The sequence below is a fragment of the Neopsephotus bourkii genome, unplaced genomic scaffold (genome assembly GCF_033783945.1).
Source record: "Neopsephotus bourkii isolate Nb327-2 ecotype Australia unplaced genomic scaffold, CSIRO-AGI_Nbou_v1 NB_1493, whole genome shotgun sequence".
Taxonomy (NCBI): domain Eukaryota; kingdom Metazoa; phylum Chordata; class Aves; order Psittaciformes; family Psittacidae; genus Neopsephotus; species Neopsephotus bourkii.
In genome coordinates this window covers 5737270-5762961 of record NW_026901969.1, presented here as the reverse complement: position 1 = coordinate 5762961, position 25692 = coordinate 5737270, and the positions used below count along the sequence as shown (strand labels likewise).

The 25692-nt window shown below is 38.3% G+C and overlaps 1 protein-coding gene across 9 annotated transcripts in view; it reads left to right on the top strand.

The window, feature by feature from the left end:
- Positions 1–25692, top strand: part of NAV3 (neuron navigator 3) — a 547859-nt gene that overhangs the window by 276603 nt on the left and 245564 nt on the right. For 4 of the 9 annotated variants that reach the window (XM_061369388.1, XM_061369390.1, XM_061369387.1 and 1 more), the window contains exon 1: positions 1996–2685. The exons of 2 other annotated variants lie outside the window; for them this stretch is intronic. In XM_061369388.1, the coding sequence (XP_061225372.1) occupies positions 2443–2685 (243 nt within the window). In that variant the 5' untranslated portion in view covers positions 1996–2442. Of the gene's footprint in view, positions 1–1995; positions 2686–25692 lie in introns of those variants that run through there. 3 more of the 9 variants (XM_061369386.1, XM_061369393.1, XM_061369394.1) reach the window with 2 other exon arrangements.

Sequence of the window (25692 nt, the reverse complement as noted above, 5' to 3'; positions counted from 1 at the left end):
ATGTATTACAGACGACTCTCTCCTAGTAAGTTTGCTTACTTATTCCTTTTAGGGTTTCTGTGCTGGGAAAATGGGTTGCAAAAGAGACTGTGGGTATCATGACCTCATCACTCGTATTCAAAAGAAGAACAGCAAGATTACCATAATGCATTACTTTGTAAAATTATAACCCTGAGAAGTAATAAGGTTCAATTACACTTTTTTGGCAAAGTTCTTTTTAAGAAAGTATCTGTCTCATGACTCTAGTTTGGTCTTTGTCTTCATCATTGGTTAACAGTCCTCATGAGGATTTTTCATCTCCTCAAACCTTGCAAGAGATAAATCCCTCTTTTCCTGTGGTCCACTTCAGCTTTTGCATATGTGCACTTTCTAAAGCATTAACTGTTAACAGTTGTGCCTAAGAAACCTGAATTCCTTATGTAGCCACAGTGCTTTATGATGCTGGAGAACAAATGCGGACCGCACAAGGAGCTTTCCTCCCCTTTGCCCTCCACAAGACCTGAAATGTCACACCAAACAAAAATATTCATTTGAGCAGAGTGGTGGATCCTGTGAGCTGAACTTGTCTAAACTGCAGAGCAGTTACCTCTCTGCAGTCTGCTGTTAATGGGGGCAAAACCAGAGGAGAGGATGCTGAAATGGGTTAGCTGATCCTCTGTACACACACTCCAAAACTCAGGAGATTCCTAAACCAGGTCACATTCACTCCTACAAACAACAAAGAAGAACGGGATAGTTTATAAGTCAGTAGAGAGTTGAATTTTTAACTAGTGTGTTAGTGTGATCTCTGTAAAGGAAAGATAGAGGATATATAGAGGATATATTACTGTGTATTACAGGTTTTTTTCTTCTGCAAAATAATTTCAAAGGGTGATTTAAGAGGATCCTTTTAGTCTGCTTCTCATTTACTTTGTTTTCTTTTCAATGCTTTTTCTAACTCTTGCCATCTTTAATTTGAGAACTTAAATGCCCAGAAGGCTCTTATTTTCTCTGGGGCTTAAATCTGTAAGTGTTAATAATACATACTATTCAAGGAAGTCATAGTTAATACCATGTACGATATTAGTGGCAGAATAGGATTCAGGTCTCTCTGTGTTTTGGTTTGGAAGAGATAAAAAGAAAAATAAATAGTGGAGCATTTTTTTTTAATGCATAATGCTGGGCGACACAATCCTATAGAGTTTAATGGTGTGCCATTTCTGCTTTTTTTTTCCCTTATAACACTGTTTAAAGGGTTCCCTTGCTATAGGCTCTCAAAGGAATTTACAGTTGTCCTTTTAAGTAAGTGCTTATGCTGCTCAGAGATTTGGACTGTCCATCGTGACTCATTTTATAGCCTGCTCTGCTTGCCTATCTGTCTTGTATTTCCACATACAAGGATCTGAGATTGCCAGCAAGACTATTTCTCTATTTCTGTGAGCAACAAGCAGGAATGATGCATTGGACATGGGCTTCATGGAGCTTTAAATGTTTTTAGAAAGGGAAGTGTTAACCTTGAATAGATGACGTTAACACCACCACCAAGAAAGAAAGAAAAAAAAACAAAACCCAGCAAGTCAGAAAAGCTGTATTGACTAAATCTTCTAACTTAACAATGCTTGTGATTTTCCTATATCCTGCCCTGTGTTTTTGTATGGATTTTTCATAGCACAGACAGACGTTACCCACACTGTGATTCAGCGTCTGTGCCTAGCCACGCTCTTGCATGATTTTAACCTGATTTCACGGGAGGAACAGGGAATGAAACACCGTAGCTCGTGGTTGTCAGCAGTGAAAAATAGCCAGGAATCAGACAAACAGCTTCATTGCTGAGATTATTTCCGGGATGAAAACTCTTCCAACAGCTGTTTGCTTTGGCCACTAGTCAGATCCTTTTTTTTTTTTTTTTAAATAAGAAAAAAAAAGAGGTTTGTTTTTTGTTTGGTGGTTGTTTTTTTTCAGATGTGGGCTGGTTATTTATGTAGCCAGGAAGAGGTCTCTGCTTCCAGTGTTGTGGTCTCGGAGCTGTTTTGACAGTTGGAGTACGGGGAGGGTTCATCTCTTCTCTCCCTCCTTTCCTCCCATCCTTCATTCACTTAACACACAGACCTGGAAGGCTGTAGGAAGAAGAGACAGCAAATTTATGAGTTCTTTAATCCCAGACAGGCAACTCTGTGGCAGTTACCTTCAAGAAAAGTTCACGCCCCAAAGGAGCGTTTAGTCTTACAGAGCCACTGACTCACTGAGCAGCGTGTGTGAGTGGCTGCGAGGGAGAAGCGGAGAGATTAAGGAAAAGTTTTGCTTCCTTGTGAAACTCGTATTATTATTGTTTTAAGATGTTTTTGAAAAGTTGACTGCTACTTTTGTTTGAAGTATTTGTTCTGGAATTACTGAAGCTGGAGTCTACCAGACTGAGGTCAGGAGCATTTTCTTTGGCAGAAAGAAGGTACTTTTATAGAAGCCATGCCTGTACTTGGGGTTGCCTCCAAGCTAAGGCAGCCAGCCGTAGGGTCAAAGCCTGTTCACACTGCCCTCCCGATACCCAACCTTGGCCCCACCGGCTCGCAGCAGTACTCACCGAAGTCTTTGGAGCTTACTGGGGCAGAGAGCTCAATGCTTTCTTGCCAGCTTACATTAAAGTCAACCTGCGATTTTGGAGAAAGGAGAGCGCTTCAAGGGAAAACCCAGGAGATCGAAGATAGCAAGGTTAGTTCTAAACTTTAACTGTGGACCTCAATTCTCAGAAAATGTTGATTTGCTCATTCAAAACCTGATAGAAACCTACTGCATGCAGAACTTGGGGGTAACTGGGTAAATAGACTTTTGCTATCATTACTAAAGTCACATAGCAGCCTTGGAAATTTGTTTTACTCAGTGTTGCTGTTGGAATAAATATTCTGGTTTTAAATGTTAGTGTTAAATGCTTCACAAATGCATTTTGATATGGATCAGTAGAACCTTAAGTTGAGAAAAATCATTCTAGTACCTAGTAAGCAGAGTAATAACATGACAGGACTTAAAAAAAAAAAAAACAACAAAACCACTCTTGGCTGCTTCATGTTATATTATGAAGTTTAAAAAGAGCTCTCACACCCACACCTATTCCCACAGGGAGGCTCTTTTAAAATAAAAACAAGTAATTGATTTTCTTTTCACTTTTCAAATGATCTGGCTGCTCCTGCTGCAGAACTGCTGAACCAGAGAAACAGCTTCTCAATGCAAAGTACCTGTGTTTTTCTCTTCTGAAAAATAGCTTTCTTCCTAGTCCCACTCTACCTCTGATTCAATGTGATTGAAAAAATAAAGGTTTGCCTGAAATTAGATGCTTAGGGCTTTTTCTTTTGTAAAGGGAGTGCACAGGTCTTTTTAAGTCTTATTTAACAATTAACTTCTGCTTGTTTTTCTACAAGTCTTTCTGCTGTAGTTAAAAACATTTTTCATGCTTTGAACATGAGTATTGACTTATTTCTTGTCAGTAGTATATATTCCTGTAGATCTTTCAGTCAGTACACTACGGCTGCCTGTGTGGTTTAACAGCTTCAGCAAGCAGTGTTATGTAAGGTTACTTTCCATTGCTTTTCTAGTACTTTTGGTTTGTGGAACTGATTACCACACTGGGATTAAATATACATTTGTAGTTGCTTCTTGTTTAGTTTGAGGACACTTGAGTGTCATCAGATTTGTTAAAGTGGCAAGATACACATAATATATGTACTTGGTTTTCCTTTGTTTTTAGTTACTGGGTTAATTGAGTATTAGTGAAGAAAGTTGGTTTTGTGGTTAAAGCATAGGGTTGGGATTCTGAACATTTGGTTTCCTTTTTAATCCCTGCCACATATTTCCCCAGGAGATTTTGGTCATGTCACTTAAATTTTCCCTTGGACTTTTCTGTATCACCTCTTCATGCCTTCCAAAGATGATGCATTGGTGGTCTCAGACATGCTACACAGAAATACAAAGAGGGAACAGACTGTTCATCTCTTGATTACCAGAAGTGATGAACAGATCTTTTCTATGACATGAGTGTGACATGAAGATAATAATATCACTTTTCAACACAGTGTGATTTTGCTTGATTTCTTATTTTTAATAGAAAATATTCTTTATGCTTCCTCTGTAATGTTGTTCTTTAATAGATATCGCACGAAAAGTAAATTAGATTTGCAAGTACTGTTTTCAAAAAACAAATACAATTACATTTCCTACAGAGGGATGTTTCTTGATTCTTCGAAAAAGTGTGGAGAAAGATACAAAGCATCTTGTCTTCAGTGTTTAAACTACTTGGAAACTATTAATGATTAGCATGAAACCTAATGGAAGTCACATCCTTCCAAGGCATCTGGTCCTGAGCCTTGGTGAAGTGATTGTGAGTAAAGTAACAGGCTAGATGGACTCAAATTGTTCTCCTAATTTGCCATTACATGTTTCATGGGTTTGACAATAACTGTAATCTTAGAGACTGCTTTTTAAAGGAAAAAAAAGCATAAACCAAACCAACCTCCAAAAAACAGCCTACCAGACATTGTATCTTTCTCTCTTTCTGCTCTCAGTGGAAGCAGCTGAACACTTTTAAAAGGTGATCCCTAAAGATCGAGGCCTCTTTGTGTATATGGTGGCCTGAACACCTCCCCTGGCCACCTGTATTTACAGAAGTGCTGATCATCCAAGAGATTATCAATTTCTCCAATCTTTCTCTATTCCTCCAAGTACAACATTCCCTGTAAAGCTTAGTGGCAGCTCTTGACCAGTTTTCTTCCGGGAACGTTTTGTGAAGGATGCTCTTTTATTCACCTTTTAAGCAAGTTTCGTGAAATCTTTTTGCCAAAGTAGTTTGGGCTATAAGGTGGGTGGTTATGATAAAGAAATTAATTTTAGGCTTTTCTCACTAGTAAGAAAATATTTTGGCCTAAAAGTATTGAATGCTTTATTAGTGATGGAGATCCATGCCATCTCAGTTTCCCAGTGCGTGGTAGTTCCAGCAGTATGTCCAGGTACTTTAAGCAGTCGTCCAAAGCACAAATTTGAGAGAGTTCTAAAAGTTAATGTCTTTTCAGGTTTGCTGAGCAGATGTAAATTCTGCAGTCATTACAGGTTGTGTTGTTCCAAAGCTTGACCATTTCTGAGTGCTGTTTCCAATAGACCTTTGGTTGACTTTGGTTACCAAACATATTAATCATACATGTGATGTTCGTAAGTGGTTCTGTGGTATACAGTACTGTACTATAGGAATGTTTCATTATAACAGTAATCAGATAAAAGGTCTTTCAATCAGAATATAGTGAATACCTAGTCTGAGTTTCTAGTTGAGAGGAAAATCTGCCTACATAGCATACTGCTTGTATGCTTTTATTATATCACTAAATATAAGGCAGCACAGATTTTTGAGGAAAAAATTATGGATCTCTATCTGCAAAAGACAGTGGAACATATGAACTAATCATCTGGTTAACTTTTGCCCTTGGCTGCTGAATTGCAGCCTTTAGCATTACTTTCTTTGGTATTTTACATATGCTGCACCGTGGGTCACCAGCTTTCTCGTCCTGTCTGGAAAGCACTTAGGTTGACATGTGTAGTCACTGTGACATATCCTGTTGCTATCTATAAGTGCTAAGGATTCCAAGATAAATTTGGGTTATACATGTCAATACAGTAGGTCATTGCCACCAGCTGTTTCCTCTATGGCCTTCAGTCTCACCAAACCTGATTGTTTGAGACTTTTGACACTTGTGTTGGCTTTCTCATATAAGTGTCTTGCCAAAGCTGGTTAGGAATACAGCTGCAAACATCAGTTCTCTTTTCCCTAGGTGTCTCTCTCATCTCACATGATTTTACTGCACTTGTAGTTTGAAGTTTAATACAAGTGACATTACTATTTTAATAAAAACTGTGGTACAGAAATCTTGAGATGATTATGTTAAACTTTTTTCTTAATTGGATAGAACATAGTTAAGCTGAGGAAAACAAATAATAAGTTGTTAATGATTTTAATTATTCTCTGTGCAGTTTATTCAACTACATTTTAGTTCAAAATTTTAATAATTTGTGCTTTGGTACCTAAATCACACACAGGTCCATCTGCTTTCTTGCTAAACCCACTAATGTTTAAACTGACTGCATGAACACTTATGATGTGAATAGTCATGCAAAATACTCGAACACAAGCATTCAGAGCACATTCTTTGTCCCTGAGTATCATATAGACAAAAGTTTATTCCTATATATGTACACAGGAAAGGAATCCAGCTGCTGGATTCATAAGGTGAAATGCTGACTGTCTTTGAAGCAGATGGAGTTTTGCTGTTCAGCTGGACCATAGAGTGTTTTTATGCAAAACCACGTCTGAAAACACCAATGTATTTTGTAATATTTTTCTAACTGTGGGTGCAGTGTTATTTATATTTCTGTCACCACTTTTATATTGCTTGCTAAACTAATGAGACCAAAATTATCAGATCATGCTAGGATGCTTTTTGATATTGTTCTAGTTCCAGAATGTGGTATTAAACAGTAACAAAATTAAAAAACTAACAAACTATCAAACAATATTGTAGAAGTGTAAATGAAGCAATGGCTTAAAACTAAAGCAATGGAAAAATACTTTCTTTGCAAAACCAACTTATTTTTGGTCACTAATTTGTAACTCTGTACTGTATTGACCTGTAGTAAAATGCCAATGGCAGTAGAGATTTAGTCTAGGTCACCATGATTGATTTCAGCTGCCCTCACACATTTGATGCTGCAGTCACAAGGGCACTACCATGAATCCTCTCTGGCATGAAGCTGAGTGGTTGCTGGGAGTCAGCACCCCTGCTAGGCATACAGGTTTTCTGGCCTGACTTCCTGGAGCTGCTTCTTGCAGTGCTCTGCTTTATGCTCCCAGAGTTTTCCTCCCATCATCAAACTTTCATCTTTCAAGAACACCATACCATCATTTTATGCTGCCAAACTCAATTTCCTCTGGGCTGAATCTGGTATATTAATTGTAGTGTTTTAGTTATATGACTGTGATGATAAGATTTTAGCCATCTTTCCTGAGTTAATTTATTCTTTTACTGTCATATTATCTTTTTTTTTTTTTCTTGTTTTCACTTTCTCTTTGTCCATGCTATCTCTCTGTTGCTGTCTGCTTTATCTGCTTCTTCCTTCCTGCTGGCAGACATCTTTACAGGCTTATGCATATGACTTATTTTTCTCTGTATCTACTAATCAAGTCTCCCTGTCATGCCTGCAACATTTTTCATATCACTGTTCATTATTAGAAAGTGCTAGCCAGGCTCAACAACTGATAAATTACACATAACCTAAAGCCTTTTTAGATTAAGATTCTTGTAGCATGGAGGTACTATTCCACCTGAAGAAGGAGACACAGCTGGCTTCTTCTGCAGAGCACATATATCTGAGCAGTCAGGCTGGGGAATTGGTCTGTGAATCAGCAGAACAGAGAATAGATGTGCTCTACCTGGTAAGCATGGCCAACAGAGTGGGGTGTGCAACACATAGCTGTATCAAGTGAAGATCATTAAAGTGATCTTCAAAAAGATCTAGAGTGAATGTCAGTGTCACAAAACAAAACAAAATACTTCGATGTGATTAGGCAAAAAAGCATACTGATGCTATTAAAGTGACTCTTGAGGTCCATTTCATTTAGTATGATACTATTGTATCTCAGTCTGAGTACTGCCAGTGTTATTCAGCCAGCTGTGTTACAGCAGGACATTGGAATGAGCATGGAAAAATCCCATTTTTCCCTCATCAATTGTAAGCGGTTTGTTGGTGATGTGGTAACTCCTGCCCATCACCAGACACCAGACTTGGAGGACAGCTAGGCATCTCTGTCCAGACAAATCTCAAAACAAATATTTTTGCTTTCCATACATGGGTGGAGCACTTGCTCACACCAACGGGAGTACTGTGCACATTGTAAAAACAGATGTGTGCCATGAATGACTTCCATATCTCTCTTTTTCCTCAGCTAACCCTTCCACACCATCTACTTAGATTCTGCATGACCCTTTCCCACCATTCTCCAAATCTTTCCCAGGCAGAGCATCTGTTGCAATCCCACATCTCTTTGACCTTTCAATTTCTTGGATACCTTTTCGTCCGGTCTCTCAGAGCCAAGCTCCACCAAGTTTCTTGACATACTGAATCTAGGGACCATAAATAAATGAGTTTATTTCCCTATTTTGTCATACCCTTCCTTTTCTCAGTGCTAGTGCATTGGAGATGTCTGCCTTGTTGGTTGGCAAGAAAGGAGGCTGCTCATTGTGCTGAGTGTTTCATTTACAGCACAACAGCCAAGGCAACAAAAAGGGTAGCAGAAGCAGCCAGAGACGGCCTCTCTTCTCCCCATAGTGACCGCTAGTGATGGGAAGCCAGCATTGTTTCAAAAGCACTGAACTAGCTGCCAGAAATTTCAGTCGACACTGCTGACACCTGGGACTATGTGTGTTTAAAATTCACACAGCCCCAGCAAAGCCAGGACAGTTGGCAGAAGTTCAGATTGTCAGCAATTTCAGCTTCTTGCCTTGTGCTCTGAATTATTTCTTTATTGAACAGATAGCAGCATCTTTAATGTGCTTTATGTATCCATCACCATCTGTCTACGCTATATTATAACTGATTTAAGAGCCTCATACTGTATGAGCTTGGAGTGAAGTTCACTGTTGCATGTTTATTTTCTAATCATCTGTAGCAAGCACATTTTCATATAGTTGAGAGAAATGTGCAGTAACACAATATGCAGCTCTCAAAGCTTTTGTGTTTGTGAGCAAAGTGTATTGACTGTAGGTCAAAAGATGCTTTTTTGTTTGTAATTTGTAATTAGGATCATGGATAGGAAGGTGTTTACTGACCTGATCTTAAGGCCTCTGCTGACCTTTCCACCGCTTTTATTTTCTCTCACAAAATAAGAACACAGAACTCAATGTATTCCATATTAATTTGTGCATTGCAAGCTAGTAGTAGGCATCAGCAGAAAACAGTTATTGTTAGTCCTTTGTATTGCATCTGTGCTTAGGGAAGCTGCTTGGGGATTTCCTGGCCAACAACTTTTCATTAAAAAATCTTTTCCTTGAAAATTGGAATGTGTCTGAGTGTTGATGCACTGTGGATACACCCGCAGAACTGCAGAACCTGAAGCAACCCAGCAACATTTGTTTGGTACAGCACTCTTGCAGCTCCTCAGGGTAATCTGTTCTCCATGATTGTAAATGGAGATAAGTGGTCTCTATCTCTAGATAAAAATAATGGGCTTATATTCTATCCCAGGAGGTTTTAGTTAGGCTTTAGTAAAACTTCCTCTCAGAAACAGTAGTTAAACAGAGGAATGCTTTGAATGCAAAGTAAGGTATCTTATTCACTAGAGTATATAAAAAAAAAAAAAACAGATGAATTTACACCTGTCATTCATAGCATTACTAGCACTGATCCTTCCTCATGCAAAGAACTCGATGGTCATACTGATGGTCTCCTCATTCTCTTTTCTCATTCCTTGATTAAGCTGACTGCAGGTCTGTGGTAATGAAACCATGCTAGTCTGGAACATGAGCTGAGATGCCCATGGCTCACAGTGCCATAGAGATAGAAGAACTCCCTTTGGAGGTAGCTTTGCTACCTTAGAAAAAATACCATTGTCCGGTATGAGTGTTTCCACAGGCATTTCACTGAAGTATTGCACTTCTAGTTAAGTTTCCTGAAAGACAGGTAGGGTGTCTAAGCCAGATAGTTGCTTGCTTGGAAACACTAATTCTCCTGTTGTATAGAATATACAGTGTTGGAGTGCCCTCATACTTCAAGACCTGTGAGATCTGGCAGTGGAGTGACCCAGGGACTCCGTAATTTGCTCTACGACAAGAAACACAGAAGCCTTGTGAGCCCAATTCAGTTTAGGGCTCCAGGGTCCTTTAAAAGTCCCTTTAGGAGCACTGGAGTGAGTATTTCAGGTGGCCGCATTTTGTATGGGCTCTATGGGCTGCTTCCTAAAAGCCAGGAGCATCCCAATGCACCCAGCAGACTGAGAGGTGCCACTAAGATTAGAAAGTTTGGTTTAGCTGAAAATCACTTTTCCCTCAAGTAAAAACATGAGAATACCCTTTCTGTGGACCTTTCCTGAGTGTCACCCAGACCTTGATTCTAGAAATTTTCACTAGATTGATGCCTTATCACGATAGGTAGTGTGGGTGTGCACAGGAGAAGTTAGTAACAGCCCTACAGAATGTATGGCTGTATTACACAGAGTGTGGGAGAAAGAGAAAAAATATTATCCCCACAGTGCAGAGGGAGAGGAGAGATTAAAGGGGAAATGAGTGATTTTCCCACACTCAGGCTGGGACACTTGGGGGGGACTAGGAATTTCAAGTCATATATATCTTGAGTCCCAGTGTCCACATTATAACCACAGCTCATCCTTTGTCTTTTGTAAGGGATCAGTTAAGAATAAAACATCCAGATAATGAGTTATTTTTCCTGCTTGCCTCATAAGGACAGTTTTGGCTTTATCTTCTTTTCAACATCAGTGGTTAACATGAGTGTGGACCTAACTCTGAGATGAAGGTAGAATTTTACTCCAGGAGCCTTGGACAACATGGTCTAGTGTGAGGCATCCCTGCTCGTGGCAGGGGGATTGGAACTAGATGATCTTAAGGTTCATTACACAATGGAAACCATTGTATAATTCTATGATTTTTTTATTTTAATGTATCCGATCAACACAGACTGACACAATTAATTAGAGATGCAGAACACATTGTGCCCTTTGTGAAGCAGTATAGCATTCATCAAAAGTGCAGTGTGCAATACTGTTAGTAGGCTTTTCACTTACTAAGTATGATGTGAAAAGTATAAATAGTTATGGAATAAAATCAGGCTTGTTTTAAGGGGAAATGACTGTCTTGGTCCTAATTTGTGCCTTTGAACACACTGTCTACCTTCTCTTTAGCAGTAGGTTGTCAATTGCAGATGAGAACTGCTAGGTTTTTTTAACTATGCATTCATTCCGGTCTAAGCACACTATCCCTATTTCTCTAGTACAGTAATTTTTTGAGTCATGTAGTTTTTCTTACACTCGCATAAAGGGCACGCAATGAGTAGTTCATTTAATGCAGCTCTTTTTCACTTTGACCTGATTCACAGGATGTGGTCTTGGAGGAAGCCCATGCCTTAACAATAGCCTTTTGACAGTGAGGGTGTTTGGGGATTAAGCTGGAACAGGAGGAAGCATCTATCTATTCTCAAACCTACTAGTGGAATATTTTGTGCGAATCTTCACTTGCCCATGATGTTTCTAAGGTCACAAACCTTTCTTTTTTTTTTGTTTTTATTGGCAAGAAAATGTTGGCTAAAAGATAGCATAACTTATTTAAAATTCAGAAAAGGAATGCAGGGTGTTTTGTCTGGTAAATGCAAAAGAATAATTCCCCCATTTAAGATGTGCAGATTTCTGATGTCTCTTGTGTACGTTCTGTATAAACCAAGTTGAGAGAACTTGGAAAATGAGCAAATCAAAGGGAAGCGTGATTTTAAAATAGTTAGGGCTGGATTGCAGTATTTCTGGTTATGTAAACTGAGAAGGTGCCAGCCACTAAACGTCTGTACTAACTCTGCATAAAACATGAGAGTAGCTAACCAAGTATAATATTAGTACTGTCCTAACCTACTTCCAGCGTGACATTTGGTCTGACTTATCTCTTTAGTTAGGTTTATTTTCCTGTAAACCCTCCTTTACTGATCTCCCCCTCTCATCTTAATATAGTGGAAAGCATTTCATCTCTCAACAGTAGTAAAAAATATTTTATTCATGTGAAACTTTCCAATTTATGAATTGCAGCAAATTTGGAAAACTAGAACAAAAATAGCTGTTGATCTCTGTCTTGTGTTTTCTGTTTCAAAGTATCTCCTTTTGACAATTTTAACACCTGGCTTTGTATCATGTTGATGCTGTGTGAAACTCCAAAAGATTTGGCAGTGAAAACTTCCTGTTGTGCATCAGCATTTGATTTATAGGGCATGTGTAAAACCATCACAGCTTAGTAATCAGAGTGGTCATGAGCAGAAAGATGACATCTTACCAAGTGCTATAAAACATTTGACTACTTCCATTAATCAGGAAAGGCTGCATGGTTCATACATGATTTAGGGTGAGTAAGCCATAAGTCAAAGGTGCAGGACTTTTACTCACCACTACAATGTGATTTCCTGACAGCTCATCTATGCAGTAAACAAGCTCTTTTCTTTCTTTTGGGAGTATTCTTTTGGTTTGGCTTTTGTTTGGGTTTGGTCATTTTGTTTTTTTGTAAGCTCTCTCTGTAGTGGAAATAAATAGGCATTAAATAAGAACATGAAATAACAAATAAAAGTTCAAAAGGAATTTAGAAATTTCCTCAGCTGATCAGTCTGCCTGCTTTAGTCACTGCTGGCCAGCTCACCAGCCGCAGGCAGAGTGCTGGGAGGAAGAGCTGAAGCAATCTGTTTCTCATGAAGGAGCAGAACAAATCTGAAAGCTTGAGAGTTGCAGGTTCAGATTTACCTTTAAAATGCTTTTGAGAGGGAGTAAGGACTTACAACTTGTATGGGAAGCAACAATCTAGTTTCACTTCTGGTTTCTGTCAAGTACATCCTTGAACTCCACTCATATGTGAAATGGTAATAACTGCCATTATTTTAAAATTAAAGTTGTTTGGTGGATAACTACCTATTTCATTTTATTTTTTTAGTGCTGAAGAAATAATCTAATCAACTACTTTTTTAAAACATTACTGAAGTTACTTTGAATGACTTCACAAAGACTGATTATTTGTTTTTAATCTAATCAGTTACTGATGTTAACAGCTTCCTGTCTGACAATTAAATAAAGCATCCATTCTTTGTTCCTGCTTGTAATAAGAGGACAAGAGTAGAGTGCATTTTATATGTAACATACATCTTTTTTCCCATATAAATCTGTTATCCTGACAAAGGTAAGGGGAGAATATCAGCATCTCCACTGATTACGTTCCTGCAGTACCAAGCTGAAGACTGGTACAGTTCTATAATGTTAGCTGAAACCTAAGTAGGTTGCTCCACAGAGAAACTGTGTATAGTCATTGACAGTCAAATGCTTTGTTCATAGGTGATGCCATCTCCAGACACATTCTTTTGAATGCAGTCTAATTGGCAAAGCCTTCAGATACAGACTGCCCTTAAGCAAGAGCAAGGTTTCTTCCGCTGGGTGTCTGGAATGAGCTCATGGTTGTGTCACTGATGAATGAGGGCAAAGAAGCCCTCCCAGTCTAGGACAGCTAAGTCAGTCACAGCCTTAAAGAGTTTTGGCTTATAAAATAAGCTATTAGCACAAGGGAGTGTGGAATAAAAGAAAAATGTGTGGAAATGAAAGCAAGACTTTCTTCTCAAGGCTCTGCCATGTAAGTGCAGATCATTCTGCCTCATTTGTGGACATGATGCAGGGAAGATGTAAAGTCATGAGGGAAGCTGAAAAAGCAAATAAATTAAATTTCAGAGAAGGAAGCACACAAAACTGACCATATTGAGAAACAGTGTTTCTGACTAAATACTGTCACTCAAAAAATTGCCTAAAGGGGATTTGGCAACAGAAAACAAATGTAATACAGGAGATTTGTATCAGCAAAAGAGATACTGGAGAACTCAGACTCCCTAAAAGCAAGGGAATTAGGGACATATTTGCATCTATGGAAAAGTTGATCCCTTTTCTCCTGAACACTGGAGGTGATGTCATTTAATTTGAGAGAAGTTCTGAAATCTCATTGTGAAATACTGATATAAATGCCAGAAAAGTCAGAGTGATAGTGGTCACATTTAAGTCTAAAGGGACAAAAGTTTCCTTCACTTCCCATTGAAAATTTCAGCTCTGATCACAATTAAGTCAGTATTTTCAACAGTCATTTTCACTGAGCTGTATACTTGTCTTTAGGTATCTCAGCAACCTTTGCACTGGTTAACCAGAGGTCCACACGAAGTGCTGATATAAACAAGTTATTTTGTCCTAATTGAATATTATGTATCTTGATCAAGCCATAAGTCAATGGTATATCCAAGAACTAGAATTTTGAAAGGTGAATATCAGTTCCTGCTGTATTAATAAACCTTTAGTTTCAGTTCAGTCCATTTCTTGCAAAACTGCCTGGCTGCCATAGTTAACCTGAACTGAAGGTTGAGTGGAGGCCTTTTGCAGTGTATGCATATTGCCACCATTTCAGAGCAACAAAATATTTTGGATCTTTTGGAAAAGTTTGAGGTATTACTTCATGTACATTACATATATGTAATAATGCATATTATACATGTGTAGGTATATACACAGGTACATGTTACATTTGTTATGTATGTTATTTTGGTGAAGGCTTAGAAAAGACAGAATAAGTGCTTATAGTAATAAAAATGGAATGTGCAACACATCATTTTGCTTTTTATTACTTGTAAAATTAATTGATATGTTCAATACTGAAACAGGCAAAATCAGCAGAAGCACTGATCCCTGCCTATTAGACCATTCTTTTCAGTCAGAGCATCCACAGCACTCTGAGCAGCAGCTCAGCAGCCCAAATTCCCAGTGTCAGGACAGGAACTGGCAGGCAGCAATGTGATTTGTCTCTGCACTGTCCCTCTCCTGGGCTGCATTGACTTCCCCAGCTATTCTGGGGTGTGAAGCTGCGTTAGCAACACTGAGGGGACCCATGCAGAGATGGTAAATAAAATGTTCAAGTTATTGAGAAGTCAGTTTCCAAACAGACTAGAATTTGCTGCCCTATAGAATCACAGAATCATAGAATGGTTTCGGCTGGGAGGGACCTTAACGATCACCCAGTTCCAACCCCACTGCCATGGGCAGGGTCATCTGTTAGACCAGGTTTCTCAAAGTGCTGTCCAACCTGGCCTTGAACACTGCCAAGGAGTGGGCAGCCACAACTTCTCTGGGAAACCTGTAGCTGTATGGTTCTGCAGCTCTCTGCTATTGTCTCCATGATGTCCTTCAGAGAGATATCTGTTGTTTGTTCCATCACTTTAAAAACTTCATCTTAGTAACATGGCAAAATCAGATTTCTGTAATTAGGTCTTGTGTTCTTGTGGATATTGGTGGGATTTTCTTTATTTATTCACTGTACTAAGAATAGCAACCCATTTCATTGTGGTTAGATGATTTATAACTTTTAACATTATTACAAGATAGATTTTCAGGCCATACAGGCCATTGCTTCTTCCACAAACTGGCATGGGTTTTTTTAAATAAACTGCATCCTATTGTGGAGATTGTTAAGTTTGTAACATGCTCCCATTACTCTGCTGTATTAAAGTTTATCTAATGGCATGGTTAGGTAGTCAAGTAAAATAAAAGAGTGAATAAACATTCTGTTATCCTGAAAAATATGAAATATGTTGGTTTATATTTTTACATTTGTTCTTTTTTAAATGCTTCATAGACATATTTGTTCTTGGGGAATTCCAGCCTCAGTCAAAGATGAAACTCCAGTTCATCCGGCATATGCTTAAAATCTTTATACTCAGGCTTTTTCATCGCTCAAGAAATCCATCCAGTATTTTATTTGTAACTGCAAGGCAATGCCATAGAGTGAAGTTGTTTTTTGAGAACTTTGAGTAACATTTCTGCCAGACTTTCTAGAACAAGATTTTACAAGTAAACTTGGGCAGAAACTGCCACTGCTAGTACTGCTACTTGGGGACATCAGTTTATCTGTCTATGGATGTACTGATGTATTGTGTTACACAGATAGTATGTACATTATTTTGTGGGTTCGTTGGTGGTCATGTGCAGAGCTACAGTCTGTGTCAGGCTCCAGAGCACTGTATGGAATAAGAGATTTTCGAAGTGAAATGCAGTGTGTTGTAGGTCCAGGACAAAGGCCTCATTTTTGGGGAATGTAGGTGATATTTGTATCCTGAGCTGTTTTATAAGAGATAACATATTTTCTGATGATCAGGTAGTCCAAGACTTATATTCATGGAAATTATGGATTTAAAGGGTAAAAAAAAAAAGAACTTCTCTGGTCACTTAAATCATTCAAAATGGATCATTTTAGGAAAACTGAGCTTGTGACAGTAAAAACAAAAGTCTTCCCATCTCAGCTTGAATCCTGTCTGTTTAGATGACCTATGGAATATGGTTAATTAAAAAATCCCCAAATATTTAGTTTATGTTTGTTGCTGGAGTACTTGGAAATACAGATTTTTATTATGAGTGATATCATATTGTGTTTTCAAACAAAAATGTAATAATCATGATTGGCATGTCACTGCCTCTAATTTCCTTTTATGGTACAGTATGCAGTTCATGTCCATTTTATGCAGTCTATAGCCAAACTTGAGTATGCACAAACAGTATGAGGCAAGGGCAATCAATCTGACTGTGTGAAAACTCTGAGGAAATACTGATACGTAAAACAGCTCATAAATTCTGCAGAGAATTGTTCACATTCATGGCTCCAAAGATTAAAATTGACACTCCTTCTGTCCCACCCATAAATGACTTCTGGCAGTAGAAATGTGCTCAGTAAAAGTCTGCTCACAGTCCTTATTGCCAATCCATATCTGCCTTCCCTGTCTGACTCTACATACCAAAAAGTCCAGTCTGTATAGACCATTGTTCTGAAATGTATTTCTTTAATGAAATCTTTCTTTTCATGTTTAGTAATATTAGGTCCTGATAGCTCAATGGAGTTGTTAAGTCAGCATTATGTGCATGTGATAAATAGTCAGCATGAATAGAGGATGGGGAGCACAGGGGACAGGCTGTTTGTGACTGCTTTTTCCTGACTGCAAGTAACTTGGGATCAATAGAAGATACCTCGAAAGTTCAAGGGAGTCCTAGCTCTTTTTTCCTGCATAATGGATCAGTAAAATCCAGCATCAGTGTAGAGTGGGGAACACAGAACAAAAACACATTTAAGGAAAAGTTGTTAATTTTGTCATGTAATTTTTGCATTTACTGAAAATTGCAGCAATATTAGTTATAACTGTCAGACTAAGAAAGGGTGGAGGACTCTGCTGGAGGTTGAGAACAGTCCTAGCATCCAGGTATTTTCAAAACCCATATGGAGGCTCCAATCATAGTGGAATTCATCTTACCTCATTATAGCCAGTTAAAGCTCGGTGTCTAGTCTGAGCTAGTTGCTTAGGTTTCTACTATAGCCAGATGGTAGAGATAAATACTTCTTGAGGGCAGGTTCTTTCACTTTTCTGGGATGTTTATGTAAAGTTGGAATGACTCACCCTCTCAAGGTATGTGCCTCCATTGCTTAATTAAGGCGAGTTGACTAACCTAAATTAAGCAAAACACCTAATTTTCACTGCCTAAAATTAGTAGGGTGAATTTTTCTACAGTACAGAAGTTATTTGGAAAGATATTCTCTTTTCTTGTACTTTATACTAATGTTATCTCTACAAGAAAGCTGGAGAGGGACTTTTTACAAGGGCATGTGGTTATAGGACAAAGGGGAATGGCTTTAAACTAGAAAAGGGTAGATTTAGATCAGACATTAGGAAGAAGTTTTTTACTGTGAGGGTGCTGAATCACTGGCACTTGTGGCCCAGAGAAGCTGTGGATGCTCCATCCCTGTCAGTGTTCAAGGCCAGTCTGGATGGGGCTTTGACCAACATGATCTAGTGGAAGATGTCCCTGCCCATGGCAGGGGTTGGAACTGAATGATTTTTAAGGTCCCTTCCAACCCCAAACATTCTATGGTATTCTAATATTCTGTGATTCTGTTATTACAGATTTTACATCTGTGTTCCAAAGTACAGTATTTAAATCTCTTGAGCCTACTGTGGAAGCTAGCAGAGACATAGCCCTGATAAGGGTGATGGATCTAGGCATGCTTTTATCAGAAGTGCATCCTATTTTTGATTCTTACATCTGATTGCTGATAAAAAGTTATGGAAAGTCCCTGGGAAGTGGTGAGGAGGAGTGACAGGCAAGCAAAGATTATACTAAAATGAACCGGTTGCCAAGGAAGTGGACATATCTCTGTGGGGGAGACATGTTTCATTTTGATACAGTCTCACAGCTTTCTGCTTAGTGCTACAGAGATGGCAGAGATAGTAGTGCAATGGATCATTACCCAGAACTACTATAATGAATTAGTTTACCCAATATATGGCAGTGTAGCTGTATATGTACAAACTCATAAGCCTTGTGTGTGCACACAAGAGGAAATATTTAACCAGTTGATGAGCAATAGGTGTACTTGCACATATATCAAAAGTTCTCTACTTTGCTATCTCAGCAGCATCTCACTACAGATCTACACAGCACTTGAATTCATTTGACAGCATTAGACTCACTCTTTATCCACTTGTTGTCACAGCTTTTCTGAAGAGAAGGGTGGCATTAATCTAGAAACTGCACATATACTTTAAAGAAAAAAGATCTGAAAACAGGTAATTCAGCCAGTATAATAATGGGATGTTCATTTAAGTGTTCTCATAGTTTCGTGGAGTTTTGCCTACATCATTTTAGGGAAGTTTCTTGGAGGATTACCTCCTCCCTCATGTGAATTGTTTTTCTTCTTGTTAGGAACTGAGTGACATTGCTGTAACAGCTACAGCCATTGCTTATGGGGAAGGATATCACTAAGGAATTGTGGTTGCTGCCTAATACCATCAAATAAGTATGAAGTAGGAAGGCTTATAGCAAGTGACAGGACAGCATGCAGCCTTGATCAAGTTGGATGTGTGCTATGCAAACTGTGCTGCTTGTTGCCTGTAGTCACTGTAATCTCTGGTAAATCCCCTTTTGAGCTCTAAGTTACTTTGCCTGGCAAACTGTCTTGAAGTAGAAATATTTGGAAAGACCTGGAAATGTCACCTGTCTAACGGATCTGAATGTTTTCACTTTGGGCATTGTGCTTGCTGTCTTAGCTAGCAGGGACCCGAAGACTGCTTGGAGTATGCCCCACAGATGTGTGCTGGCGTTGACATTTAGTTGCCGCCATTCACAGGCAGCCGTAGCCCCAAGAACCAGGCAGCCCCAAGAACACGATGTAAAGCCTTATACCAGATTAAGAAAGAAAAGACTTCAGACAAATTAGAACAATATCCTGCAAAATAGAGAGTGAAAGGTAGCTAAATGCCTGCTATCCAAAACAGAAACACTTTGCTGTATCAATGTTACAAGCATGTAGGAAAAAGGTCTATTAAAATTTGGGGCTGTCAAGTTCACTGGATATATCTAAAAATCCAAATTCCAATCTTTTTTTTTTATATTTGTGCTAGTTTCTTTTAGAGGATCTCTCTTTTTATAAAACTTTTTTCCATCCTTGTAGCTTATTTATTTTCTGTAAAACAGCCACTTTCTAGGTCTCAACATAATGTAATAACTCGGTTTGTCCCGCCAACAGGTCAGACAGAACTTTTTCTTAATGTATATTCATACATCAGAATATGTCACTTCAAGATCTTTCACAGGCATCAGAGAGAGAAACACCTACAAAGATGGCCCTAAACTTGAATCACCTTTAGGAGGCACTTTTCTTTCAACTGTGCATTGGGAGAACCTATGGTAATATAGTTCCCTCGCTGGTGCGTACAGTTAGGTGCAATGAATGTGAGGCTTTGCTCTTAAACATGGGATTTGCTTCTAGCAGCACACTCAGCTTGCCTTATTAGTCTTTTTTTTTTTTTTTTAAGGATTATTTACACTCCCGTTACATCTAATCAAACTATTGCTGAAGAGTCTAGTCTGAAATATTTTACAAAAATCGGTTAATTTAGGAGCGATTTTTATGCCCAAAGAATTAGTGATACCTGAAGAGAATCATCTATAAGGCTTTTTTGTATCGACAGTTATAATAACTTACCCAGCCTGCACGTTAGTGGAGATTAGCCACTGTTTGTACCTGCCATGTTGTTATTCTTGTAGCTTCTTAATTGCACAAAATGCGATTGTTCATTTTAAAGAAATTGCATGACGCTGTTAATTTTCTCATCTCTCCCATTACATTAGAAGTGATAATAAAAGTTTAACTCCGAGAAAAGCAAACTCAAAAAGTTTTTAATATTCTTCATGTTCTCTGAATCGATTTTAAACCAAAAATTTAATTTAAATTGTAGCAGGCTGAGCTCAGTCTTTTTTATAATTCCTCTGAAATGTGTTGGTTCTTCATGTGAAACCAGCGGTGTTTTTCTCTTCCTGTCCACTGTGACAGCATGGCTTATTCTTAAAGGGCTCCACTTCTTGCATCAAGTACTCTTGTACTAACCTGTTCTCAGGGTTTTTCTTGGTGGTGCTTCCAAACCAAATTTTTCAAACAACATTTTTTAGCTTCACAATAATAAATTTGACAATGTCTCTGATAAAAATGTAGCATACTGCAGACAGCAGTTCAATTAAACATAAACAAATGTGTTCTACCATCTTATGGCTTACAGACTATTAAATCCAAGTACTCAAATGAGGATCAGTGGTGTTAGGTGCTGTGCAAAGGGGATTGTGATCTAGATTCCATTCTGAAGTACTTGCGATGTAACAAACCCCTGAAATAAGTGAGGAGAGAGGGAAGCAGCTCACAGATAAATATAAATTTTTATCTGTGTTTATGTTAGAATGTAAATGTTTAAATGTTGAACTTCTCTTGGCATTGCTGTACTATGCTAACTTATTTCTTGTCAGATACCACACCAGAAATCACTCTTCAGAAGGGGCAATGAGAGCCTTATAGAATTCCAGTGCCCTAAGCATGGGGTGAAGAAAGCGTGTATGTCTGGGAGAAAAACTGGATGAGTGAGGAGCGAAGCCCTGCTATTGCTCTGTGGACAGTGGAACAGTGTTAGCAGTTAATAGATGTGTAAAGACTGTATCTGTTTGAAAGACCTTGAAGTTACAGGCGAGAAATTTGAACTCAAATGAACCAGAGGAAGGATGTTCAGAGAAATGGACAAAAAGTTCTTCACAGCTGTCTCTTCTATTTGGCATCCCCTAATTGCTATGATTGTTTTTATGCAGTTCTTTGATGATTAGGGGAATCTTTTCCAAACAAAGTACACATTGAGGCTGATACTGCAGTTATCTGTGTGTATGAAGATGGCTGCAAAACAAACTCCACACTCACTGCATTCACTTCCTTGACCAGGCAGCCAGTGATTTTTCTTTCTTGTTGAAAGAGAGCTTTTCTTCCTAACTGCATGGAAGGGAATAAGCAGAGAAAGGAGAAAATTAGTATAGATTCTCTTATCTTACTCTGTGCTGTGTCTACAAGCCACTGTGCTTAAAACTAGCATGTCCCTCCCAAAGATTCTGCTGACACCTTGCAAGGCTCAAACTAATAGAAGAGATGCTGAAGAGGTGTGTGCAGGGAGGAAGAACAGGGATCACGGCTACACAGGATAGGGCTGTACATCCCAGCACTGAGCAGAAAAGATTCACTGAGACAGCTGTGCTATAACAGTGTTCACAGACATTGTCCAGTAACTTTTCTAGTGACTCCATTTACATGTAAGATCCCACCCTTTATATAGACAGACCTTCATGCAGTCCTTTTGGTGTTAATTCTGAAAAATGCAGTTTAGATATTTGAGGAGGAAATTAGAGCTTAACTCTTATCTGATTGTGTACAAGCAGAATTCCACTCATTTATGGGGTTGTTTTACACTTGTATATCTGACCTAATTACAGTTGCAATCTAACCAAACAAGGCAAATAAACAAAATATATTTTGCTTGATTCTGCTCCTCCTCTGTTTCTTAAAAAGCTCTTATCAAAGGTTGTCTCAGAAAAGTCCTATGAATCATCTGTCTAAATATACCACTGAAGAAAGAAAAAAGACCCTTTTACTTTTCCACTCTCTGGTGTTTATATGACATGGTGAAAACTTGGTAAATTTTTGACAAGTTAAGGAAAAGTGCTATAACATACAGAGTAATGAAAATTTAGCTCATGTTCTACATAATAGCACTGGAAGCAGTAACTCTTTTCTTTGTAGGAGGATGTCCTTTCTAAATCCTCATTTATCCTTTCACAAAAGACCCAGATTATGGTATCACCTCTACCACTCTGGAAAAGCTAGACAGGGCAGTTTCTGAAGCATGTCAGCAAGCTGTTGATTTGGTTGGTGAGGATGACTTGGGAACAGCACCAGATGAGTCATCTTTCCTGCCTGCCTTCAGGGACTGAAAGTTTTCCTTACCCTGCTCTTCCAGTCCTTGTTATGCTGCTCCTGACAAGTAGAGCTGTGGGAAGCATTGCTGGCATGGGCTTCTCTATGTGAGGCTCTCATTCTGGATCTTCTGGAGGACTAGGGATGTTGCCAGTTAGAGCAGATTTCTTTCCCTGAAGCTAGCGAATATTTCTCCAGCAGTATATAATCTCTTTCGGGGGGGTCCTTAACATACGGGAAGGTGACTGACTCCAGTCTTTGCAGTTTGAGTCTCACTTGACGAGTGCGTAAACACTCACTGGTGCTTTACTAGATACTGCAGTAGTTGCATCGGCAGTGTGCTGTTTTCTAAACAGTAGTAGAGACAATGTGGTTTCCATGTACATTTTAAAAATGCAGTTCTCAGCTATGGACTTACCTGCGGATAGATAAACCAATGGGAATTTGAGGTTCTACAAAGCTCACAAAGCATGCATCATATTTGTAAAGCTAGTTAGGACCTTTTCCTTGTTACTCATTCCTATTATTTCAAATTGTCATAGTTCCTCTAATGGTGATACCTTTTTATACAGTACATTGCCTATGCAAACAGTGGAGGAGTCTGGTTTCTTAGTATTTTGTGCTTTTTGGTGATCAGATCGAAAGCCTAACCAGGGATGAGCTCACTTTATGAGAGTGGTTTTTTGCCTGGCTGCCTCTTTACATTGCCAAGGGGTAAAAAAAAAAGAAGGTAAGAATGTAAAATCATCGAGAACTCTCACTTTCCTTCAGATTTCATTCAAATTACCCAGCATGTTTAAAAGCTGTTTGGTATGTATATGAGTGGAATACAATGCCATAATCCTATTTGCATTAGAAAATCAATTTAAAATCTAGTGTCAGACTAGTATATATGTAAAAAGAAAAAACACTCCATTTTCGCTCTCCCTCTCGTAGGCTGTCTTGTCTGTATACACAATAGTATAGTATCCCCACTATATATGGAGTTGTGCATGTATCTGTATAAGCATGTGCATATATATTATACACATATACAGGCTCTACAGCTTTTACAGTTCAGATTTTTTTCTACCTTCCTCTGAGCTGCTTTGCTATTTATCAACTTTCCTGAAAATATCTTTTAAAGTCTTTGTGCATTTTCTTAGTTATATGCTTGTCATTGAATCATATTTGGATTTTTGTGTGTGTGTGTGGATCCTGAAGATCTTTGTTGAGAGAAAACTCACACTCTAAATTTAGCTAGACTTCTTTAAAGTTAAGAAAGTATCTGGCTTGTGGAAAGTCACATATTTTCCAGAGTAGTAACAAGAGAAAACTCTTATCTGCAAAGTTTATATCATGAACCTACAAGCCTCATTCTTTCTGTTTTATTTGTCCAAATCAATAGGAATTCCTTGTCCTGTCTGGGTTTCAGACTGCTTAAGTGAGCCAGTAAAAAGGATAGGCAAAACCTGTTTGATTTCTCTTTCCAGTTACCAGGATAAACCTTAAATACCAAAAACCATTTTATTTTCACCTTTTCAAACCCAGATATATATGCTTTAAATATTCATTATTTTGCCTACGGATACTAAGAGCTACACATAATGCCAAAAAGAACAATGCTTAGCTAAATAGGCAAAGAACAGTTTTTAGGGACAACAATTCTGTTTTGAATGTAGAAATGCAAGTTTCAGTTGTTCAGTCTTGCAGTTCCTGTGTTTGAATACAGCGGCATTACGCAAGAAGCCCAAAAAACAAAACACCATTAACTGTTTGGCATACTTCATAGCAATTCAGTCGGAAAGGAAGAAGAGAATTTAACGGTCAAAATATTAGAAGCAGCTGTGGATACCTCAAACAGGTTTAAAACTTTAAGAGAAGTGCATATGGCTTTAAAAGTGAACAGGGAGAAGTGCTGGCATTGGCTCTTACAACTTTTGAATGGCAAGGAACATAATATTTCAGTAAGTCTTAGTCAAGCTGTTTTAATTAGCCTACAAAAGAAAAAAAATCTTATGAACTGAAAACATCTTGCACTGAGTGAGTAAACTTGATCAGTTTAGTCTGACTTATTTGGCTTTGGTCTACATGTCTCATTTGATGTTTGTTGGCCTTTGTACAACTGCAGAAGAGTCATGTAGGAGAGAGGGGTTGGAAGTGCTGGAGACTGTTCTTTTCAGAGACATTTGTCCCTCAAATTTGTGTACTTAGCCAGAGAGTTCAGGGTAACGCTTTGAAAAATAGTGCTTCTTGAAGCACAGCCATATATATCTGGCATGAATTCATATACAGTGGATACAACACTGGCACAATTACAAAAAAGGAACTGATTACAAAAGTGTACAGAGTGGTGGTTTTAATAGGGTCACAGTTTATTAAAATTGTAGCAAGCAGAAAAGAAAAACTCTGTAGAAATTTTATCTTATTTCTCCTGCCTCTGTCCTTCCTTCTATTTATTTACTTATCTATCACTATTTTTTTTTTATTTTACAGCCAAAGAGGAAAAAAGATGGGAGATCTTAAAGTGTTTCACCTTTATCAGGCTCTTCAGCCATCAAAAAATCAGAAGGTCACTTGGGCAAACAACTGTTCTTATTTATGCTGTAGTGTTGAAGGCAAATTCTGGAAGATTAAAATTAATAACCTGTGAAAGGTTATCAGTTGGCCTGCCTCAGAAGACTATACCTCAGACAGTATTCACTGCCTATGTAAAATCTGGAGGTACTCTGAAGGTTACCTAGTAGATCCAGCTTTCCTAGCTTTTTAGGGCCTATTTAAATTATTGGTGAACTGAGGCCAAAAGTCTAATGTATATAGACATACGTATATGTATCTCTCATTTAGAAAATACTTTGGATGTCTGCAAGTGCACAGAGACTGTCTGACTTGAACTCTTCTGATATTAGCCACCTGCTGCATAAGCTATAGGACTGGTAAAATGCAGTTGCAGAAGCATCCTGTTCTTTTTACTTTCCAGACAGAAAAGTGTTGCAGCCAATTTTTGAAAACTGGGCGGGAAAGAGAAAGGAGGCAATAAGAAAAACTCTCTAGAGGTTTGAAGTGTTTTTCCTCGTGGTTGTTTACAGTACTGTCAAAAGGTATAATTGTGCTCTTACAAAATAGAGTAAAATGACATTCCCTCCAAACCATTGGAAAAATTGTTACTTGGACTTCGTACGAAAATCTATTGCAAATTATGGGTGGATCAGTTTTATCAGCTATTCAAAGGAGCAACTCGGTCTGAAGTGATTTTGAAGTAAATCTCTTACACCCCAATCATGAAGTATCTTGCTTAGTTCCAAATTATATATATATATGAATCAAATATTTTTCTTTCCTTTTTTTTTTTTTTTCATTCTTTCTGGTATTTTCTCAGTAGAAATTTGGTATTCTTGCAGTTTTTTTTAAACTTGGCTTTCTGTAACTCTTAAGGGGCTTCTCCAGATGTTGGATGCTCATTAAAATGAATTCTGTTCTAGTTCAAAAGTCTTTGGAGAAGCACCGAGTAAGGCAACAGTCCATTGATTCTCTCATATTAGGCTCAGTGTTGGGTTCATTTCACGGACTTAAGTTCAGCAAGTAAAAATGTGCAGCTGTTAGCTCATTTCTC